We start from the raw sequence: 21,736 nt of genomic DNA, 5'->3' as shown, positions 1-21,736 counted from the left end.
CGGCGCAGCATCTCCAGTGATGTGCACTTTGTATTGGTCCGTTGTGGTGAAGAAGAAGCTAAGCCGAAAGGCGAAGCTCTCAATTGCTGCTCGTCCACATTGTGAGGAGCCAGATGAGGTGGCTCCGACCTCTGATTAGAATGCCTACTGGACGCCTCCCTGGTGAGGTGTTCCGGGCACGTCCCACCGGGAGGAAACCCCAGGGACGACACAGGACACGCTGGAAAGGCTGTCTCCCGGCTGGCCTGGGAACACCTTGGGATCCCCCTGGAAGAGCTGAATGAAGTGGCTGGGGAAAGGCAAGTCTGGGCTTCCCTACTAAAATTACTGCCCCCGCAACCTGACCTCGAATAAGCGGTAGAAAATTGATGGATCGATATATATATATATATATATATATATATATGAGTGTACTCTGTACCAAATTTCAAAATTGTCTTCACTTTTAATAACATTGAGAAATGTTGTGTAAAAAAAAAAAAAACTTGGACAAATTTTCATGGAAGAAAATGTAAAAAACGGAGTCATATGAAAACTAGAGCATATGAAAACCTAGGTTCCACTGTATATGTAATGATATGATGAGGCGATTACGCATTTATATGCTTCCACAATCATGACGGCCCTCTGAGGGAAACCGTAACTACAATGTGGCCCGTCACAAAAATCAGTTTGACACCCATGGCTATATCTTACTATTAGTATAGCTAAATAATTTAGCCTGTAAACCAATGCAACCATCATAACAAATCAATAGGTGGCGGTAATACACTAGTTAAGTTTGCAAACCACCGTTAAACTACAAAAGAAGAAGAAGAAACGTTTCCGGTTTCCCCTGTTTCATTTTGCTGTTTTGTAGTACGTTGTCGGAGCTTGTCATGGAGGACTCAAAAAGCAAAGAGAAGAAGCCGGCTGAAAAATCCGATGGGAATGAAAAGAACAAGGAAAAGGACTCGCAGCCTCCGGGGAAGGATAAAGAGAAAAAAGAGGAGCAAGAATTGGTGAATATTGCTCAGTGCTTGTTGATTAAAGATACTGGAACCTGCGTGGTTATTTTGCCTTGTCACTGCCACTTTTACGGCATGGCTCAGCAGGCCAGAGTGACTGTCATTCTAAATCCACCATTATAAATAGTTATTTGTTATCATTTGTCGTCAGAGGTTAAAGTCTCACAGTAACGTTTAGTTTGGGCGCTTTATTGTTTTGCAGAAAAAAAAATCAACGATTTAACTGCCCTTCCGACCGTAGCTAGCCGGCAAGCTAATTTGAGCAAATCATGCTAACGGTCATCTTGCTTGGTACAGCAGTTGTAGGTTGTGTGCTATATGAGCCAGGAGACAAATACAATTAATGTAAATATACCGTATTAGGGTCATATTGTCTGTGCTGAGCGTTGTCGGAACATTTTCAGTTGGTTAGTTCATCGGTAGCAGCTCAGTGTAGTTGTGGACGGTTTAGCACTTAGCAAAGTCAGGAGATGAGGGTTGGGATGGATAGTTATGATTAGTATGGCTAGTTCTTTAAGATTCTCATTTGTAATGATGACCTGTCTGCTGACAGCAGAGTAAAGCGACGCAAAATAAAAGCAAACACAAATAAACACAATAGAAACAAATAAATAGATATATAACAAACAGTACTATGTGATATAGTTACATATTTCCATAGTACATCATAGCATATGATGAGTGAAAGGCACATAACGGGCCAAAAAAAAAGTGCAGCGATTGTTACGTATCGCTCACTAACTTTTTAAACGATAATATTGGGATGAATATGAGACGGGAATGATTTGTTGAAGGGTGCTCCAGTCATTTGGGGTGGAATATTAAAAATAAGAGACCAAATTAGTATGGACTTTACTATAACAAATGTTATTTTCTTTATTGTATGTTATGTGTAAATAATTTAGCAGACATACATTTATGTTTACAGTTGTGCAGTTGTCGGGTAGCTTATATCTTGTAAATGTGTGTGAATGTACTCCTTGTATGGTAACGGAACCAAGTTGAAACCCTTTTTACGAATGTATTTGAGTAATATTGTTTCACAATGTTTGTGTCATGATTAAAAACGCAAAAACATATTTATTGACTTGCAGTATTTTCATTAACATTACATAACTTTTAAATTCTGTTCTTAATTTATTTTTTAGTCTGAGGAAGATAAGCAGTTACAAGAGGACTTGGAAATGATGGTGGAGAGATTAGGCGTGAGTATTGCTTATTTGAATACTCGTTATATACAGTACATTTGAGAAAAAAACTTGACTAATCTCACCTTTACTCACGCATTTGCAGGAAAAGGACACAGCTTTGTACCGTCCTGCATTGGAAGAGCTGCGCAGGCTAATTCGCTCTTCAACCACCTCCATGACATCAGTACCCAAACCTCTAAAATTTTTGCGCCCACATTATGGCAAACTTAAAGAGATCTATGAAGGCATGGCCGCAGGGGAAAACAAGGTATGGCATGAATGTATGATAGTAAACACAAGAGATAAATACAGATTAAAACCTGCTGGATACAGTGGAGCAAAAAAGTATTTCGTCAGCCACCAATTGTGCAAGTTCTTCCACTTAAAAAGATGACAGAGGCCTAAAATTTTCATCAAAAGTATACCTCACCATTGAGAGACAAAATGGAAAAAAAAATACAGAAAATCACAGTCGGATTTTTAAAGAATTTATTAGGAAATTATGGTGGAAAATGAGTAATTGGTCAATAGCTAAAGTTTATCTCAAAACTTTGTTATATACCCTTTGTTGGCAATGACAGAGGTCAAAAATCAAACATCTTCACAAGGTTTTCACACACTGTTGCTGGTGTTTTGGCCCATTCCTCCATGCAGAGCTCCTCTTGAGCAGTGATGTTTTGGGGCTGTGGCTTGGCAACACGGACTTTCAACTCCCTCCAAAGATTTTTTATGGGGCTGAATTCTGGAGACTGGCAAAGACACTCCAGGACCTTGAAATGCTTCTTACGAAGCCACTTCTTCGTCTTTGGGATCATTGTCATTCCGAAAGACCCAGCCACGTTTCATCTTCAATGCCCTTGCTGATGGAAGGAGGTTTTCACTCAAAATCTCACAATACATGGCCCTATTAATTTTTTTCCTTTACATGGATCAGTCGTCGTGGTCCCTTTGCAGAAAAACAGTCCCAAAAGATGATGTTTCCACCCCTATGCTTCACAGTAGATATGGTGTTCTTTGAATGCAACTCAGCATTCTTTCTCCTCCAAAGAAGACAAGTTGAGTTTTTACCAAAAAGCTCGATTTTGGTTTCACCTGACCATATGACATTCTCCCAATCCTCTTCTGGATCATTCAAATGCTCTCGAGCAAACTTCAGACGGGCCTGGACATGTACTGCCTTAAGCAGGGGGACACGTCTGGCACTGCAGGATTTGAGTGCCTGGTGGTGCTGTGTGACTTTGGTCCCAGCTCTCTGCAGGTCATTCACTAGGTCCTCCCGTGTGGTTCTGGGATTTTTGCTCACTGTTCCTGTGATCATTTTGACCCCACGGGGTGAGATCTTGCGTTGGAGCCCCAGATCAAGGGAAATTATCGGTGGTCTTGCATGTCTTCGATTTTCTAACAATTGCACCCACAGTTGATTTCTTCTCACCAAGCTGCATACCTACTGCAGATTCAGTATTCCCAGCCTGGTGCAGTTCTACAATTTTGTTTCTGGTGTCCTTTGACAGCTCTTTGGTCTTGCCCATAGTGGAGTTTGGAGTGTGACTGTTGAGGTTGTGGACAGTTGTCTTTTATACTGATAACGAGTTCAAACAGGTGCCATTAATACAGGTAATGAGTGGCGGACAGAGGAGCCTCTCAAAGAAGAAGTTACAGGTCTGAGAGCCAGAAATCTTGCTTGTTTGTAGGTGACCAAATAATTATTTTCCACCATAATTTGCTAATAAATTCTTTAAATTACAGGCCTCTCATCTTTTTAAGTGGGAGAACTTGCACAATTGGTGACTGACTAAATACTTTTTTGCCCCACTGTTTTGCCCCAATGCTCAGACACATTTCTGGTGGGGGCAGGGCAGGACTTTAAAGTATACTTAACTGGCCCAATGGAATTGATGTTAACTTGTTCGTACTATTGTATTTGCAGCATTTTTGTGCCGATGTGGTATCGGTGCTGGCCATGACTATGAGTGGGGAGAGGGAGTGTCTCAAGTATCGCCTGCTGGGCTCCCAGGAAGAGCTGGCTTCCTGGGGACATGAATATGTTCGGTAATTCATGTTGATAATTACTTTTTGTAGCAAAATATATTTCAAATAAGTCATTGTTAACTCATTCACTGCTGTGGACATTTACCGTATTTTCGCGACCATAAGGCGCACCGTATTAAAAGGCCCAGTCTAAGTTAAGGGCTCTATTTCTGTATTTAACACATACATAAGGCACACCGTATTATTGGGTGCAGGCATGGTAAAACATATGATAGCTTAAAACATACGGTAGCATGCATGCACGCACGCTAAAACATATGCTAGCATGCATGCTGTACCGGTGTTTTTGGTTATACCTTGTTCTCCTGTTGTTTACAACATAACGGAAAGGGGTACAAACAAAAGTTTTTTTCTGGTGAAAGATCAGTTCAAAGTGCTCTAAAACGGCTGTTAATGGATGAACTCTGCTTTGAAAATGGCTGGCAGTGAAAGTTGGCTTTCAAAAGACAATTACATGAAGAAAATGGAAAACAATTAAGTCAACCCCCTGCTGTCATTATTTCACAGGCACCTGGCTGGTGAGGTGGCTAAAGAGTGGCAGGAGGTAGAGGAGAACGATAAGACCCAGCAGGAGACATTGCTGAAGCTGGTGAAGGAAATCGTACCTTACAACATGGCACACAATGCTGAACACGAGGCTTGTGACCTATTGATGGAAATTGAGAGGCTGGACATGGTAGAAGAATACATTGATGAGAATGCCTACGGCAAGGTTTGCCTCTACCTCACAAGGTATGTACAGCTTTTAACTTGCTATATTCACCTACTTTGGTCTCTTTAATGTGGTCCTCCTAAAGTATTTGACACTTTTGTTCTGCACTGTCCCAGTTGTGTAAGCTATGTTCCGGAGCCAGAAAATTCTGCACTGCTGCGATGTGCCTTGAAAATCTTCAGGAAGTTCAATCGGTATCCCGAGGCTCTTCGATTGGCTCTAATGCTCAATGATGTGGAGCTGGTAGAAAACATCTTCACATCCTGCAAAGACATGTGAGTACTATATAGCTTTTGATTAATAGCATTGCTCGGTTGCGTTGCATTAGTAATTGTTTCTATCGATATATATAGCTATTTTATGTTTAAAAACATAAATGTAAAAACTAACTCCATTGCATTTACCTTGCAGAGTTATTCAGAAGCAGATGTCCTACATGCTTGGTCGCCATGGCATGTTCTTGGAGCTTAATGAGGATGTAGAAGATTATGAGGACCTGACAGAGATTATGTCCAATGTGCAGCTCAACAGCAATTTCCTGGCCCTGGCCAGGGAGGTAGGAAAATGAGTGAAGGGGAGTAATAAGGAATTATGTCATATACAAATGGACAGTGAATGTTGGAGTCAAAGTCTTCTAATTGTGATAAATCATTTTGAGTGATTATATGTGCACCACTTGACATTATACATTTTTGAAATGAATGCAGTATAACTCTGACGTGCACTTCTGTAATTAAAGCATGACCTGGGTATTACTAACTAATAGACATGTAATTAGCACAGTACTGCTATGTCACAAGAACTATCTAAGAAAAACTACAAACACCAAATTATGTGTAGTCTTTTTTGCTGGAGAGTTCTGTGAAGTATATATTTCTCCATCTTGCCTTTAAGGTTTTTAAAGCTTTTATTCTTCAGTGCATGTATTGTTTACATTATGGTCATATTGTAAAGTCAGACCGTCATCGGATAGTCTTGCTCCACTGGTTCTATCAACATTCAACATTAATCAAAATCTTCTTCTAACGCACACATCCCGACTTCCACAGTTGGATATCATGGAACCCAAAGTACCAGATGACATCTACAAAACACACCTGGAAAATAATAGTAAGTCTGGGAAAGTGTGCGCATGTGCACCTGCATGTGAAAAGGGTAGTTGGTAGGGCTGAACGATTAATCGAATTCATACCGACAGTGCAGTATGTAATGGAATGCAATTATCAATCGCAAAGGCTGTAATTTAAAAAAGAAAAAAGCTGACGTGACATGCTGTAAAAACGTCTACCATATGTTTTGAAATTGTATGGTTAAATTTTCCTCTCACCGCTACTGAGGGGTATTGAGTTATCCTTCTTAGCGGGAGGTGCCGCTGCTTGCTGCGGGCTCGGCAAACAGGCTCACCGGCTTTCACGTGCGGGAAGCTGAGCAGCCACGAGTCCTTTGCAATCGATTGGTAAAGAGAAGCCCGCAGTCTGGGGGAGTCTGTCGATGTGCAGCTCCTGCTCTGCGGCGAATTGAAGCGTAGAACCGCGAGGTACGTTTGAATCATGACCGTCCATCCTGCATCCACCCTTCTTCATCAACTCACAAGCAGAGTTGATCCACTGCTACGCTCTCACAGTTTGGTTATGTGGGCAGGCGGTCTCTGGCTGGGCACAGTGGCGTAGCTAGTCCCACACGCACTCCTAATCCATGTGAACTCAAGTATTGTACTTAAATTTAATTTGCACTAAGGGGTGAGTACTTTACGTCATTTAGGCCGCTTTGTCCTGCGTTTGACATCTTGTTACAATGATCTGACAGCTTAAGTTACTAGTTAATGTACATAATCTTTTTTATATCCTCCCCCCTGTCCAGTGAATAATATTTACCACTCAAAATTTGTAATATTCATGTTTATTATTAACTAAAAATTATAAATTTTAGAACATTCTCCTATTTCTTGGGTTTGATAGTCGTTTTTGAGAGTTATCTAACAAGTGAGTCATCGCGACACTTTTACTGTAACTGATAAACATTTAATGTAGTTTAACATTTGGACTGCTTTAATTCTCACATCTTTGTGATGAAAAGCATCACTCGTGTCACTCTCCACTTCAACTTTGGCTTACCCTTCCAGCAGTGCTACTGCTACTGGCAAATGCATCACATTACGTTTACAAGGCTTGAAGTTAAGTCAATCAGTCAATATTCCAGTATGATTGTTTTTATTCTTTTTACAATTCAATGTTCGAATAAAGATATGTTATTTAGGCCTGACCTAAAGCAAATAGTTGTTTATATGTTAAATGTAGCCAATGTCGTGTTGGTCATTTTATCGAATGATTTATTTCCTGTTTAGTGAATAAAGCTGATGATGACATCACAGTTGCAATATCCATCCATCCATTTTCTGAGCCGCTTATCCTCACAAGGGTCACGGGAGTGCTAGAGCCTATCCCAGCTATTCACGGGCAGGAGGCGGGGTACACCCTGAATTCGTTGCCAGCCAATCACAGCAGTTGCAATATTGGTTGGGGGAAAAAAAAATCCCAATTAGAGCCATCCATCCATTTTCCGTACCAGTACGCACCCAGGTTGCGGGCGTGCTGGAGTCTATCCCAGTTACCGTCGGGCGAGAAGCGGGGTACACCCTGAACTGGTCGCCAGCCAATCGCCGGGCACATATAAACAAACAACCATTCGCGCTCACATTCACACTTACGGGCAAATTTAGTCTTCAATTAACCTACCATGCATATTTTTGGGATGTGAAAGGAAACCAGAGTACCCGGAGAAAACCCATGCAAGCACGGGGAGAACATGCAAACTCCACACAGGCCATCAGAATTCTGAGGCAGTTGTGCTAACCAGTCATCCACCGTGCTGCCCTTCCCAATTAGATTATTTTCCCAAATCGTTTAGCCCTCGTGGTCAGACAGTGGTTTGTGACAATTGGCTTATTAATTGTACATATCCAGTCAAGATACTGTAATGTGCTTCAAATTGAATGATTAGTTTTGTTTACATTTTACACAATGACGATTTTTTTTTTTTTTTTTGTACTATGGCTGTCAGTGTCAACTGAATGTTTCTTTTCTATGTTAAAGGGTTTGGAGGTAGCGGTTCCCAAGTGGACTCAGCCCGCATGAACCTGGCCTCTTCCTTTGTGAATGGCTTTGTTAATGCAGCATTTGGACAGGACAAGCTGTTAACAGATGATGGCAATAAATGGTTGTACAAAAACAAGGACCATGGTACAGATTGCAAAATATATAATGATAACAATAACGTTTTTTGTTTTTTTACATTGCTGTATTATTGATAATTTCTGTGTGTGTAATTTGAAACTACTTAGGTATGTTGAGCGCTGCAGCCTCTCTCGGAATGATCTTGCTGTGGGATGTGGATGGCGGCCTCACCCAGATTGATAAATATCTTTACTCATCTGAGGACTACATAAAGGTAAATTAGACATTGCAACATTTTTTTTTTCAAATCAAATTTATTTATATAGCACTTCTCATACATTAAAATGCAACACTAAGTCCTTTACAGAAATTAAAACTGACAAAAAATGACAAGTACGCAATACAATAAGTATACCCACCCCTCCCATCCCATGTTTAAATGCAAAACACACCCACATGAACACTCAAATCTGCACATACACATGCACACAGCGCATATTGATTAATAGTGTGGAGACATGGTAAGGCACTGAGGATCCAGGTGAGGAAAGACAAACCAGTGGGCGTCAGCCACACCTGTGCCACCGCCCGCAGCCACAGAGGATGCGGCTGCAAAGACCACCATGACCCGGCAAGACTGGGATGGACTCCCCACATTGTGCAAAATCCAAACTGCAAAATGACATCCCCTTGGGGAGACCGAACACATGTTATAGTATGGAGGCTCCCATGAGGAGACACTGGATTTAAACTTAAACTGTTAAGAAGACTGAAAGACAATAGGACAGAATAAAAAACTGAAGGGCGGCACGGTCGCCGACTGGTTAGAGCGTCAGCCTCACAGTTCTGAGGACCCGGGTTCAATCCCTGGCCCCACCTGTGTGGAGTTTGCATGTTCTCCCCGTGCCTTCGTGGGTTTTCTCCGGGCACTCCGGTTTCCTCCCACATCCCAAAAAACATGCATTAATTAAATTGGAGAGACTAAATTGCCCGTAGGTGTGAATGTGAGTGCAAATGGTTGTTTGTTTGTATGTGCCCTGCGATTGGCTGGCAACCAGTTCAGTGTGTACCCCGCCTCCTGCCCGATGACAGCTGGGATAGGCTCCAGCACGCCCGCGACCCTAGTGAGGAGAAGCGGCTCAGAAAATGGATGGATGGATGGATGGATTTATTATTAACCAATGGCTTACATCAAGTAACTTTTAAACAGGGGATTGCACTACAGTTGAATAGAATAAATTACAAAATCATGAAAATAACTTAAAACCATTAATAACAAAAATCTTTATTTAAATTGCAACATAACCACTGCTTAACTTAAACATAAACATATTCTACATTTGAATAGATTGAATAAATTTAAAAACCATGAAAAACGACCTCAATGAATAATAAATATAAATTACCCTTTTAAAGTGCAAAATAACAAAGTTAAATTCAGTTATTATTATTATTATTATTTTTTTTTTTACTGTTGGTGAATGGTGGGTACAGTGTTTGGTCTCTCCACATATACGCAATGCGTCTGGTTCTAATTTTATTCACTGCTCCTGCTGTCCATTGTCTTGACCTCTGAGGAGCAGTATGGTGCACGCAATGAGACACACTTGTAGTAACAAAGAAAGGAGAAGTCACGATTGAATATTATCAATATAACTCGTTTTTCACCGAGTTTGAAGAATATATACCTGAGAGTGTTATATTCCCCTTTTGTATGTGTTTTTACAGCATTTGTGTACCAATATTAATTCTTCTGAGAGATATGTGCAGCGAGCTCAATGCTAATTTTCGTTAGCTCGTCAATGGTGTTTTTCATTCATTGTTTATTAGGTTTGATCTAGCAAGCTCGTCAATGGTGTTTTTCATTCATTGTTTATTAGGTTTGCTCTAGCAATTTTTCTGAAAAAAAACTCAGACACAAAGTCTGATGTTTTTAAAGATTCAACAGGTGTAATTCCTTTATGTGTTTAGTTTTACAGTGAATTTCAACTGGAGTGTCAGTAAATGACTTGAAGCAAGCTACAGTCACTGTTACTCTTTGCTACTATGTTAGCAGCTTAGCAACCTGTTGTTGTGACCACGTGGGCTGTGCATACTGTCCAGGCGTTGCTAGACAGAAGTGCTGGAGGGGAGCAGGAATGGACTGCTTGTATAAGAGTGGTAAAATTGGACATTTTAGAACCAGGCTGATTCAATCCAATACTCGTTTTTTTGCTGACATCGGACCGATTTCTGATGTCCAAGATCGGATCGGGACACCCCTAGCTATGAATTTACAATCAACAGACAATATAATGTATTTTCTGTCCTATTGGTCACAGCACATGAGGTCAGCTTGCTTCATTCTTCTTCACCTTACGTCATCCTTTTTTTGCAGTCTGGTGCTCTCCTTGCCTGTGGCATCGTAAACTCAGGTGTGAGAAATGAATGTGACCCAGCCCTCGCCCTGCTCTCAGACTATGTCCTGCACAACAGTAATACCATGAGGATAGGCGCCATTTTTGGGTGATGACGACAAAAGTGTTTTATAACGTTGAACGTTTGTATGTGTATGCATTGTTACCTATAGTTTGGGCCACCTTCTTGTACTGCTGTAAATGTTTAATCATTTTTTAGATGTTTTTTTTTTAGATGATTTTGTGAACACAAAGCTATACATTGTAATTGTTATCCATCATCTTCTTTACAGATTGGGTTTAGCTTATGCTGGCTCCAATAGAGAAGATGTCCTGTCTCTGCTTCTTCCAGTCATGGGAGACTCAAAATCCAGCATGGAGGTATGTTTTATGGGCATGATTGGTTTATGTGTTGATATTTTTTCACATGATTAAATCTGCAGAATGTTTATACAATCTTCTGGGTTAACTTTCCACCCAGGTGGTTGGCGTGACTGCATTGGCATGTGGTATGATCGCTGTGGGGTCGTGTAACGGTGACGTGACCTCCACCATAGTGCAGACCATCATGGAGAAGAACGAACAGGAGCTGAAAGACACATATGCCCGCTGGCTCCCTCTTGGTTTAGGACTCAACCACTTGGGTAACAATAATTAGCAACTATTTTTGAAATTACACTCAATGATAGCTGGTAATATTTTTGGGGGTAGGGTGTGAAAACTTGCTAATGTATCGAGTTGAGCAAAAGTGCCAGAAAGATGAGAATTGTGTCCATGTCCCAATATTTATGGACACGACTGTGAATCGTTCTACCCCTATTACTTGTATATTTAAATTATCAGCAAAAACATAAGTGTTTTTAATTAAGCTTATAGTGATGATTATTCCCCCCAGGATCATCACATTCTTACCACACACAAATAGGGCACGGACTCGCCATCTACATCCCTATTTGGTATTCGTTTTGACAGGTGCGAATGACTTCCGAATCAGAATTGAATTGTTACTCCTTGTACTATTCCGGAATAATAGTCCCAACAAAGGAAGAATCCAATTTGATGATTTGAAAACTATCTTTTCAACTGGAACCTATGCTGGCATGTTTTGGCTTCCGCTTCTCACTCCGGAAAGGTTTTTCTTTTTAGTTTAAAATGGCTTACTTTAATGAGGATCCCTCTCCAAAGGTAGGGTTGTTTTGTGCCTCTCAGCAGGTATTTTGGCTCACTCTTCATGAACAAACTGTTCCAGTTGTCTCAAGTTTGAAGGGTGATTTCTCCAGATGGTATGTTTCAGCTCCTTCCACAAAGGTTCAATGGGATTTAGATCAGGGCTCATAGAAGGCCACTTCAGAATAGTCAAATATTTTGCTCTTAGCCATTCTTGGGTGTTTTGGGTCATTAGCCTGTCACAAGACCCATGACCTGCGACTGAGACCAAGCTTTCTGACATTGAACAGCACATTTCTCTCTAGAATACCTTGATAGTCTTGAAATTTGATTGTACCCTTCACATAGTCAAGACACCCTGTGCCAGATGTGGCAAAGCAGCCCCAGAACACAACAGAGCCTCCTCCATGTTTCACAGTAGGGACAGTGTTCTGTTCTTAGTATGCTTCATTTTTGTGTCTGTAAACACAGAGCTGATGTGCTTTACAAAAAGGTTCCAATTTTGTCTCATCTGCCCATAGGACATTTTCACAGAAGCTTTGTGGCATGTCAACATGGCAGTTTTGCAAATTCCAGTGTTGCTTTTATGATTTTTAAGTGGTGTCCTCCTTGGTTGTCTCCCGTGAAGTCCACTTTGTCTCAAACCACGACAGATGGTGTGATCTAACACCTTGGCCTTGACCTTGGAGTTCAGCTTTAATTTATTTGGAGGTTGTTCTGGACTCTTTTGTTTATAGGGCTACACAATCAAATTCTAATCGTGATCACACTTTTGGCTGATTGTCGGTGATTTAAAAAAAAACTTTGTTTTAGCACTTTGGCGGAGAGGTGGCGTGTCATGGTAAGACACGATTAACAATCGTTTTAGCGGCTGCCTAGACTTCAACTTTTTGGCTGGCCTAACCGTGATGAAAAAACGCTGGAAGTAAATAGAGAGGGAAATCACAACTGTCAAGTTCTTTGCAGTTTGTGACCGTGCACGACTGACCTATGGTCAAGCAGAACAACAGACCTGTCCTTGAAAATTCACTATATTGCCTGGGATTTTCAAATGAGAAGTCGGCGCTTACAGCCTAATGTTTTATGCATTAACTGTATTTGCTTCCATTAAGTTGCAATTCGTGATTGCACTTTGTAATTGCATATTTATTCAGTTAGCCCTTGGTAAAGTAGATGTTTTTGGGGTACATTTATTTATTTTTTATCTTTCATTTATTCTCATTTAAAGATTAAATTTGCACTGAAAACTGTTACATAATGTTTGTTGAAAAGTAGTGCGATAAAAATATTTTTCCCTAAAATGAGGAATAATGATGATGAATAATCGTCATTACAATATTGATCAAAGTAATTCAGATTATTATTTTGGCCATAATTGTGAAGCCCTATTTGTTATGATTTGTATTATCTGTCTTTTCAATTTGTCATCAATTTTCCACCTGCGGAGATGTGCAGGAAGTTAGACTACAGTCCCACGGAACTTAAATTTCTGAATAATATGTGCAACTGGAGTCACAGGAACATCAAGCTACTTGGAGATGGGTTTATAGCCTTTACATTTAATGTGCTTGTCTAATTTTCTTCCTAATCTTTTTTTTTTTTTTTTTTTTTTTTGTCCTGTTCGGCTGTTAGGTCAAGCAGAATGGAAAATCTGTATTCCTTTAATGCCGGAACAGTTTTACTGTGTCACAGTGGAGTTTTTAAGCTTCCGCTGTGGTTTCTTAGTATTATAATTGAGGTTTATTGAGAATCAGACTTGATCAGTCGAACAGAACGAAGTTTCTAGAGGGGAGAGAGAAGCAAAGACAAAGCACTAATTGTTAACAGGGTGAGAGAAGTAAATCATTACATTATCTACAACAATGAAACATTAAATATGAGTGATGCTGTAGTGCTACACCCTGTGAGGGAAGGACATGACAAGATGGAACACGACAAGGACAGGAGAAGAAGCATGCAGGACAAGGGTCGTGAACCCAGCTGTACAACTGAAGTGTGGTTGCATTAATTATGTAAATTATAAAAGTCTACAGGACGAGGGTATAAGTGAGGGGATACACAAGCGATTTGTATATTCATGAGTTATTTGTCGCAGAAGTGCGTGACCCCACACCCAGTGAAAGTGTCCTAAGGGGTGTGCCTGCGGATACATGCAAGTGAATTGACACCGTTTTACATGCCAAAGACTGACAGAAGTGTCCTGTAATTGCTGTGGCTGCACCGCGGAGGCTGAGGACCCCACCCAATCAATCGAGAGGCGGGATCAAGGGGCCACCCGAGAGCAGCCTGGCGGACGGGACACGTCCCACAGCGAGGGACCCAGGGCAGTCTGCCAGCCCCACCGAGGCGCCCCGACAACTGGCCACCCAGTTGTGCCGCAGGGACCCAATACCACCCCCCCAGCCAACATCCCCACCCTACCCACCGCCCCACGGGAAGAGGAAGAGGCGACCGCAGTGGGACGCAAGGAACGGAGAGAAGAGGAGGTAGCAGGCCCGAGGAGCGACGGGGGCCCCAACGCCCCCACCAGCCGCCAGACCGGGGGACCCAGGCGGGCGCCAGCTGGCAGTGCCCCAGCACCCACGGAACATGGACGAGTCACCATCACACCACCAGTACTCCCCAGGAGGTCGCCCCAGTGGTTCCCCCTCACCCCCAAGATTTTTCTAATCTCCTGAGACAACGCTCTCCTTCTTCTGGTCCAAGTTTAGTGTGGTATACACCATGTCACCAAACTGCAGAATGATTAATTGTTCCCCTTTAAATGGGCCAACTGACTGATTACAAGTTTGAAGGCACTTGTGATTAATTAAAAGACATTCCAGACTTTGAACGCGTCCCTATAGTCAAATTATTTTCAATCTTTTCTAGCGGTGCCGTCATTTTTTGTCCAGACCTGTTTCATGAGTTCATTTTTAAAAATTATTCTGTTGAACCACAATTCAAAAGGAGTGTCTGCTTTTCACCTGTTATCGTTTAATTTGTATTTAGTATTATGTCAGATTCAAGTTATTTCTGTGACCTTTGTGTGTTTGTCTTTCGTTAACAGGGATACTGACAATTTTGCCCGTGTGTAACTATAGTTGTAATTTTTAATGTAACGGTGGCTGTAATAGCGAAGCTTGCATTCATTGTCCTAGCGATGGTCATCATGGTCAGTTCAATATACATGAATGGGAACAGATGACAAGCCCAATCTCAGCCAGCTCACATTCTATGTTAGCCAACAATCCAACGCTTGGTGAATTGAGCTTCACAATGATTTATACACAGTCTGTTTGCCGCAAATGAAGAGACTGTAGTCATCTTCAGTGGGTCGGCGGCGGTTAGTGCTCGAGAGAGTGCTCCACCACTAGCCGTGCTGAGAAGCCGTGGGGGACAGGCGTCGCCATGGCCACTCGGAGCGCTCTCGCACAGACACCAGCGGCCCACTGGGGAGGACCGAGGTGGTGGAGGCATGTCCCGCGCCCGGTGGTGTGGTGTTCCTCTTTTGAGCTTATCGTCCTCTCCTATTCATGTGTATTGAACTGGCAATAACGACTATTGCTGGCGACAATGAATGCAAGCGTCGCTATTTCATCCACCAAGGTTGAATTAAAAATGACAAATATAGTTAAGTATTTTAAAACACAAAATATGTATACTTATAGACTGTATTTGAATGTGCGTTCCGTGTGTATAAATAAACGAGGCATCGAAAGACGTGACATCTATTGAGCAGAGAGAGTGATATGGTCCAGTCAGATCCCAGCTGTTTTCCATATTAAAATTAGGTAAGATGAGTGATCCGATCAGAACGAAGCTCATTTACATGGCGTATAATAATGAGAAATCTGACCGTCTCAAATGCCAGGTAGGAAAGACCACCTTAGAATAGCTTGAGTAAAATTTCCAACCAAAATTATATTTCAAACCAGATAAAAGGACATCAATCACCAAAATTACATCGAAAAACTGTGATGTAAGTGGACCTTTAAATAATTACTTACTTTCGTCTTATTTTCACACTCATTTTCCATCATAGGTAAAGGAGAGGCCATTGAGACCACTCTGGCAGCTCTCCAAGTTGTTCCTGAACCTTTCCGCAGCTTTGCCAACACGCTAGTCGATATCTGTGCTTATGCAGGTTAGTCTGCAACTACTAAGTTATTTTAGCTGTTTGCACAAGCAGATACCTATGTTTTGTCAAGCGAATCATCTCTTATGGCGTCGCCTGTTGCAGGTTCTGGCAATGTGCTTAAGGTGCAGCAGCTTCTCCACATCTGCAGTGAGCACTATGAGGCCAAGGAGAAGGAAAAAGAGGAGGACAAGGACAAGAAAGATAAAAAGGACAAAGATAAGAAGGACACAGCTGACATGGGCTCACACCAGGTAAATTATTAACAATTTCATTGTTGATCACTAATATCAGCAATATTCATTGTAATCACTTTCTTCCTAGGGGGTAGCTGTTCTTGGTATAGCCCTCATCGCGATGGGGGAGGAGATCGGTTCTGAAATGGCACTACGGACGTTTGGACATCTGGTAAGTACTGCTTGTCACTTTTGGCTTCCACCGTTGTCTCTTGCTCTCACAAATGTTATTGTGGTACATGGGCAACGGATGACATTAAAGTGCAGATGTGAAGTCAAAATATTTCCTGCTCACCAGCACTAAGGAAGTCTCATTTGCATACCTAAAATTTGGAAGATTAGACATACAGTTGCTTCCTGCAAAAAAATTGGCTGTATAGTTTAATGAGCTACACAGTTAATTGTGCAACAAATTGAAAAGAACAGGGCAACGATGGCTATTCGATTGGACAGTTGAGGTACCCAGGTGGCCTGAGCGAAGCCGCTGTGTAGTGAGCTAATGGAAAGTTCCAAAGACGGGCGAACCTCTTGAGTGCTCAGTAACAGGTTCTGTTAGTCAGTGTGGTATGTGTAATACTGACGATGAGTCTTTGCATCCTAATAGGGTTGGGCGATTATAAGATTTTGTCAATAGATTTGAGCGTGTCTGGTACAACATGGCTGCAGTCAGTGTTGACAATTTAGCAAATTGGTTGACATATTTCAGGATTTTTCTGACCCTGTAACAATTGAGGAAACAATTTAAATATGTTTACATTCATTCGGGATGCACAATATATTTTTTAAGATGATACAGATAACTTCCTTGTTCTCAAGACCCATACCAATACAATAACTTATTCATATTTTTTATTTAGAGTTAACTGTAGTTTGTGCACACCTGGAGGAAAGAAATACCCAAAAGATTTGACCCAACCAAATATGAAATTACTTATAAAACAAATTTCAAAAACACATCTGGTTCAAGAATTGCACGTTTATTTTTTTTTTAAGAAAATACTTTGTTTTTATTGGCTTTTCAAATGTAAACCAGCCATAGTTAAGTGCATAATAGAACAAGAATGTTGCATGGCATGTCCATCCATACAAATGAGAACACAATAGACATAGACCTATGACTGAACAGACAGGTGTGTGAAATTGACAATAGCATTGATCACCTTCTAGATGTGCCACTGCGCGGTCAGACCTAGCAAGCTAACAGGGCTACCTTCACGTCTGTAAATCACTAGTGAAGCTTATGTCTTTATTTCCATCTGTCAGTGTACGCAAGAGTGTGGCAATCACGTCATATTTTGCTGGCAAACATACATCTGAAAGATAGTGGCTGCTCGGAAATACAAACCATGGCTCCAAGTCATTTATTAGTCGACAAAATCCAGTTTCGTCAACGATGGTAAAGAGTTGGTCGCAAGTCCCAACATTTCCATGATGAACTCACATATCGTTTTAGCCATCTTTGGCAATTAATTTTTTTTTTTTTTGCACTTTTTTCGTGGCTGGCTTTGAGGCAGTAGCATTGCAGGCATGTTCGTAGGCTTTCAAAACACCGTCGTAGCAATGACAACATTTTAAGTGGCAGATAAGATTTGATGTTGAAGCTTGTTAATTGTTTCCCTCCTCGCGGAATGTTTGCACAACATTGGCTGCAGATAGCGAGCAAAATGTCCTCCTATCCCACACGCTTGATCACGTTTACTGCGACTCCCACTCAGCTTTTTGCACGTTTATGATTGGTTGTATTCAATAGAAAGGAGTGCTTGATTTGGGCACCCAGATGTCTCCGCTTTGCTTTTTACTTTTAATTATTGGATTTTATTTATTTAGTTTTATGGACTCTATGTTATCATATTTATCGATGTGATGGCATGATTCTTCAAATTATGCGATGTGATGGCATAATTCTTCAAAATATTGATTGAACACAGAAATCTGACTTTTATGAAAAAAATCTTTATTTTATTTGAAGGCCGTATTGCCCAACGCTACCTCCTATTATTTACTGAAGGACTCTAATGAGGTGTGCTGTTTTTGTTTTTCAATTAATTTTGCACATTACAACAAATATGACAAAAAACTCTAAGGTTTAATTTAAAACTGACTCAAATGTTTTCTGAGGATTGCAAGCAGCATATTCCACCATTTTGTTAAAAAATATTGTTTTAAGAGTTTTATTTACAGTAAATGCTAATTGTATTTTATACTTGACATTCTTATTAGGGGCTAAGCACCACTAGATTTGCCCCTGCAGTGGGAGCTCTATTTGATCTAACTGCTGCTTCCTTTTTGTGCTATTTCTTAACATCAGCTGCGTTACGGTGAGCCCACTCTGAGACGAGCGGTGCCTCTTGCTCTGGCTCTCATCTCTGTGTCCAACCCTCGTTTGAACATCTTGGACACCCTCAGCAAGTTTTCCCATGATGCTGACCCCGAGGTCTCACACAACTCAATCTTTGCCATGGGCATGGTGGGCAGTGGTGAGTCTGGATGTACTAAATATATTAAGTTATAACTATGTGGAACTTACTTTATAAAATGTTCAACTTCCTGTTTCTTGTCCACAAACATTACATACACATTGATTTTAAAATATTCATGTTTGACAGTGCTTAAGGTGTTTAACAGTGCTCAAGGTTTTCAAACTAAATATTTTATAGCGATTAATAATTTCCATCCTTCTCATACACTGTACCTATCCCATTTATAACACTTATTTTCCCCGACCCCTCTTTCTCAGGAACAAATAATGCCCGCCTGGCTGCAATGCTGCGGCAACTGGCACAGTATCATGCCAAAGACCCCAACAATCTCTTCATGGTTCGACTGGCTCAGGTGTGTGGCGGCATCACAAAGAGGGTTGTGTGCTTGTGTACAGAGAAGTATTGACTTTGTGCTGTTTGCGTCTCTACAGGGTCTGACTCACCTGGGCAAAGGCACACTGACACTCTGTCCCTACCATAGCGACAGGCAGCTAATGAGTCAGGTTGCTGTGGCTGGGCTGCTCACTGTGCTTGTCTCCTTCCTTGATGTCAAGAACAGTGAGTTCTTATTGCCTTTGCTCCCACAGACGCTTTACCATTCATAATCATTCTTCAGTGATTTCTTTGCATTAAAATTTATTCTGGGTATGACTGTGTGAATTGCAGTAATCCTGGGGAAATCTCACTACATTCTTTACGGCCTGGTAGCAGCCATGCAGCCGCGTATGCTCGTCACCTTTGATGAGGAACTTCGACCACTGCCCGTGTCTGTCAGAGTTGGTCAGGTAAAGTCTTATGTAGCCTAGAGTGTATGACAAATGTCAAGACTGAATGATCCAGGGTATTTCTCTGGTTCAACATTATTATGTATTAAGTTACCAGGAGTTATTAGGAGTTAACACGATCAGGATGTTTGGGACCGATCAGCGAGTTTAAAAAAACGATCACTGATCCAATCACAAGATGGAGCAATGTGTCTATTTAAATGACTTGTCTATTTACTTAACTGCTCAAATTTTTTTTTTTTACAATAAATAATATATTTGTTCGTCTATTTATGCCAGTGAGGCATAGTGACAGAGAGAACAAATAAATGCTCTTCTATTAGATGGCAGGAAGTACATACAGTAATTAATGTATCCACTTTTTGTGACATTTTTGTTTGTTGGTGTGCCATGAGATTTTTCCGTTGTAAAATATGTGCCTTGGCTGGAAATCACTGCTCTAGTCAGGTCATGTATTCTTATCAGTCAGGTCAAACCAACATTACAACATGACAGAAATAATGGGTGCTAACTTACTGTAATTAAATTACTTTATTGTAATTACATTACTTTACACCCGCCGGACTTTAGAGAATGATTCAACAGAACGGCAGCATGTTTACGCACAATCGTTAGTGCTAGCACTAGCTTGCTAGGCTCCATAACGTTTTGTTACCTGCTTGCGAGCTGTATCGTATGAAAAGTACGTGACCATACCTCAAGCAAGCCTTGAATTAAAGTCCTCTCCCAAGCACCGGTGACCACCAACACACATTTTTCCCCATTTAGTTCTTTTGCACACGACGTGATCCATTGTTGTTGTCGTGGCCATGGTAACGAGTGTATGGAGTCGCCTTTTTTGTTGACAAGATAAAGCCCAGTGATCGTAAAAAAACGGGATGCGGTGTTATCTGAATACAAGATTTTATTGCAGTAGTTTGACAGTGCAATCGTGAAAGGCCAAATTTGTCTTGTAGTCTGATCCACGCATCACGTGTTGTCTGTCCCACACCGCTGTTTTTTTTTTTGTTTTTTTTTTAAAATAACTTTATTTGCGGTCAGATATTTACAGTACTATTTCAAAAGACACGCGACATGGCTAAAAATAAACTAGCTTTTGGATTCAAATATACCGTACATGATTGCGACGCGGAGTAAATGTCTTTTGCGGACCCGATCAATGGCGAATTATGACATTAAAGCCGATCAGCCTAAAATGCGAATTACCGTTACAGACCAGGACGATAAGATCGGTGTAAAGTCTAGTTTTTGATATCTCCACAGGCCGTGGACGTTGTGGGCCAAGCAGGCAAACCCAAGGCCATTACAGGTTTCCAGACCCACACCACACCAGTTTTGCTGGCGCATGGTGAGAGAGCGGAGTTGGCCACAGAGGAGTACTTGCCTGTTACCCCCATCCTGGAGGGCTTTGTTATCCTTCGCAAGAACCCCAACTATGAAACCTAGACTGTTCTCAGCCCCCTTCCCCCGCCCTCCAGCTCTCCTTGTATTTTCAAGGTTGACCCTCCATGGCTCTTTGCTATTGTTATAACTTGTTTTACTACATTGCTGGAAAGAGCAATGGTGTGATGCCTGTGGCCAGCCTGAGCTGTCTTTAAAAATGGATGGATTTTTGGGGCTGTGGATAATTGGATTGCAGTGACATAGGTGGAGGTTCACTCTGACCTAATCCACTCAACATAGGTTTTCCCTGGACCAGCTATTGACAATTCAAACATCTTCAATCCAACACCCATTCACAGCCCTCCTGTAAATGTTTATCAGAACATTCACTCAGCCTTTTAAGTGCAACAGATGTTTTTGTCCCCACTATTTACATCCAATTTTTAGGCTAAATAAACCATTAAACAGTTATTTTTTGCCAACGTTTTTGTTGTTCTTTTTTTAGTTTTGTTACACGACTGTAAAAGGTTTGTTCAAAAATAAAATGTGGATCCACATTGTGAAATGAATATTATTTTTTGATGTTGCATTTGTCAGGAATGCTGACAGATGAGCTGTGTTGGGCATTAGAACTGTAGTAGTTCTAATGTCAACCAATTGTATTTATTCTTTAACATCTCTATTAATGGCTTCCAACCTACAAAAATCATTTTCTAATGATGGGTTTTACAGACTTTGCAATCGTGCCGGCATCTTGCTGGAGTGTCATGTACAGTTTGCAGAGGATGTTGAAGGTCTGCGCATGAAAACATTTTATGACGAACTGCTGCAAGTTTGCCCATATAAGTGGGAACCTGTACTAAAACTGCTCTAATAAAGAAGCAGAAGTAGGCTAGTGATTCCTTTCTTTCAAATACCACCTCTAACATGTCTGTCTGCTAATGAAAAACTATTTCGATGACTTCCTTAGAAAAATAGCCATATTTAATATTGTTTGAGGTACAGGTTGGCAGGTGATATGGGAGATTTTTTATGTACTAA

General features: G+C 41.1%; 1 protein-coding gene across 1 annotated transcript; it reads left to right on the top strand.

Annotated features, from left to right (window-relative positions):
* Positions 1 to 828: 828 nt before the first annotated feature.
* psmd2 (proteasome 26S subunit ubiquitin receptor, non-ATPase 2) lies at positions 829 to 21,252 on the top strand. Its single transcript, XM_061681333.1, has 21 exons — positions 829 to 1,001; positions 2,156 to 2,212; positions 2,301 to 2,465; positions 4,125 to 4,246; positions 4,754 to 4,978; positions 5,075 to 5,233; positions 5,370 to 5,514; positions 6,008 to 6,068; positions 8,051 to 8,197; positions 8,299 to 8,405; positions 10,509 to 10,636; positions 10,821 to 10,908; positions 11,009 to 11,171; positions 15,719 to 15,820; positions 15,917 to 16,065; positions 16,136 to 16,219; positions 18,356 to 18,524; positions 18,785 to 18,879; positions 18,959 to 19,085; positions 19,194 to 19,312; positions 20,576 to 21,252. The coding sequence occupies exons 1-21, from the start codon at positions 879 to 881 to the stop codon at positions 20,756 to 20,758; spliced, it is 2,718 nt and encodes a 905-aa protein (XP_061537317.1). The 5' UTR covers positions 829 to 878; the 3' UTR covers positions 20,759 to 21,252.
* The last annotated feature ends 484 nt before the right edge of the window (positions 21,253 to 21,736 follow it).

The sequence above is a fragment of the Phycodurus eques genome, chromosome 7 (genome assembly GCF_024500275.1).
Source record: "Phycodurus eques isolate BA_2022a chromosome 7, UOR_Pequ_1.1, whole genome shotgun sequence".
In the NCBI taxonomy this organism is placed as follows: domain Eukaryota; kingdom Metazoa; phylum Chordata; class Actinopteri; order Syngnathiformes; family Syngnathidae; genus Phycodurus; species Phycodurus eques.
This window is presented reverse-complemented; position numbering and strand designations above follow the sequence as displayed.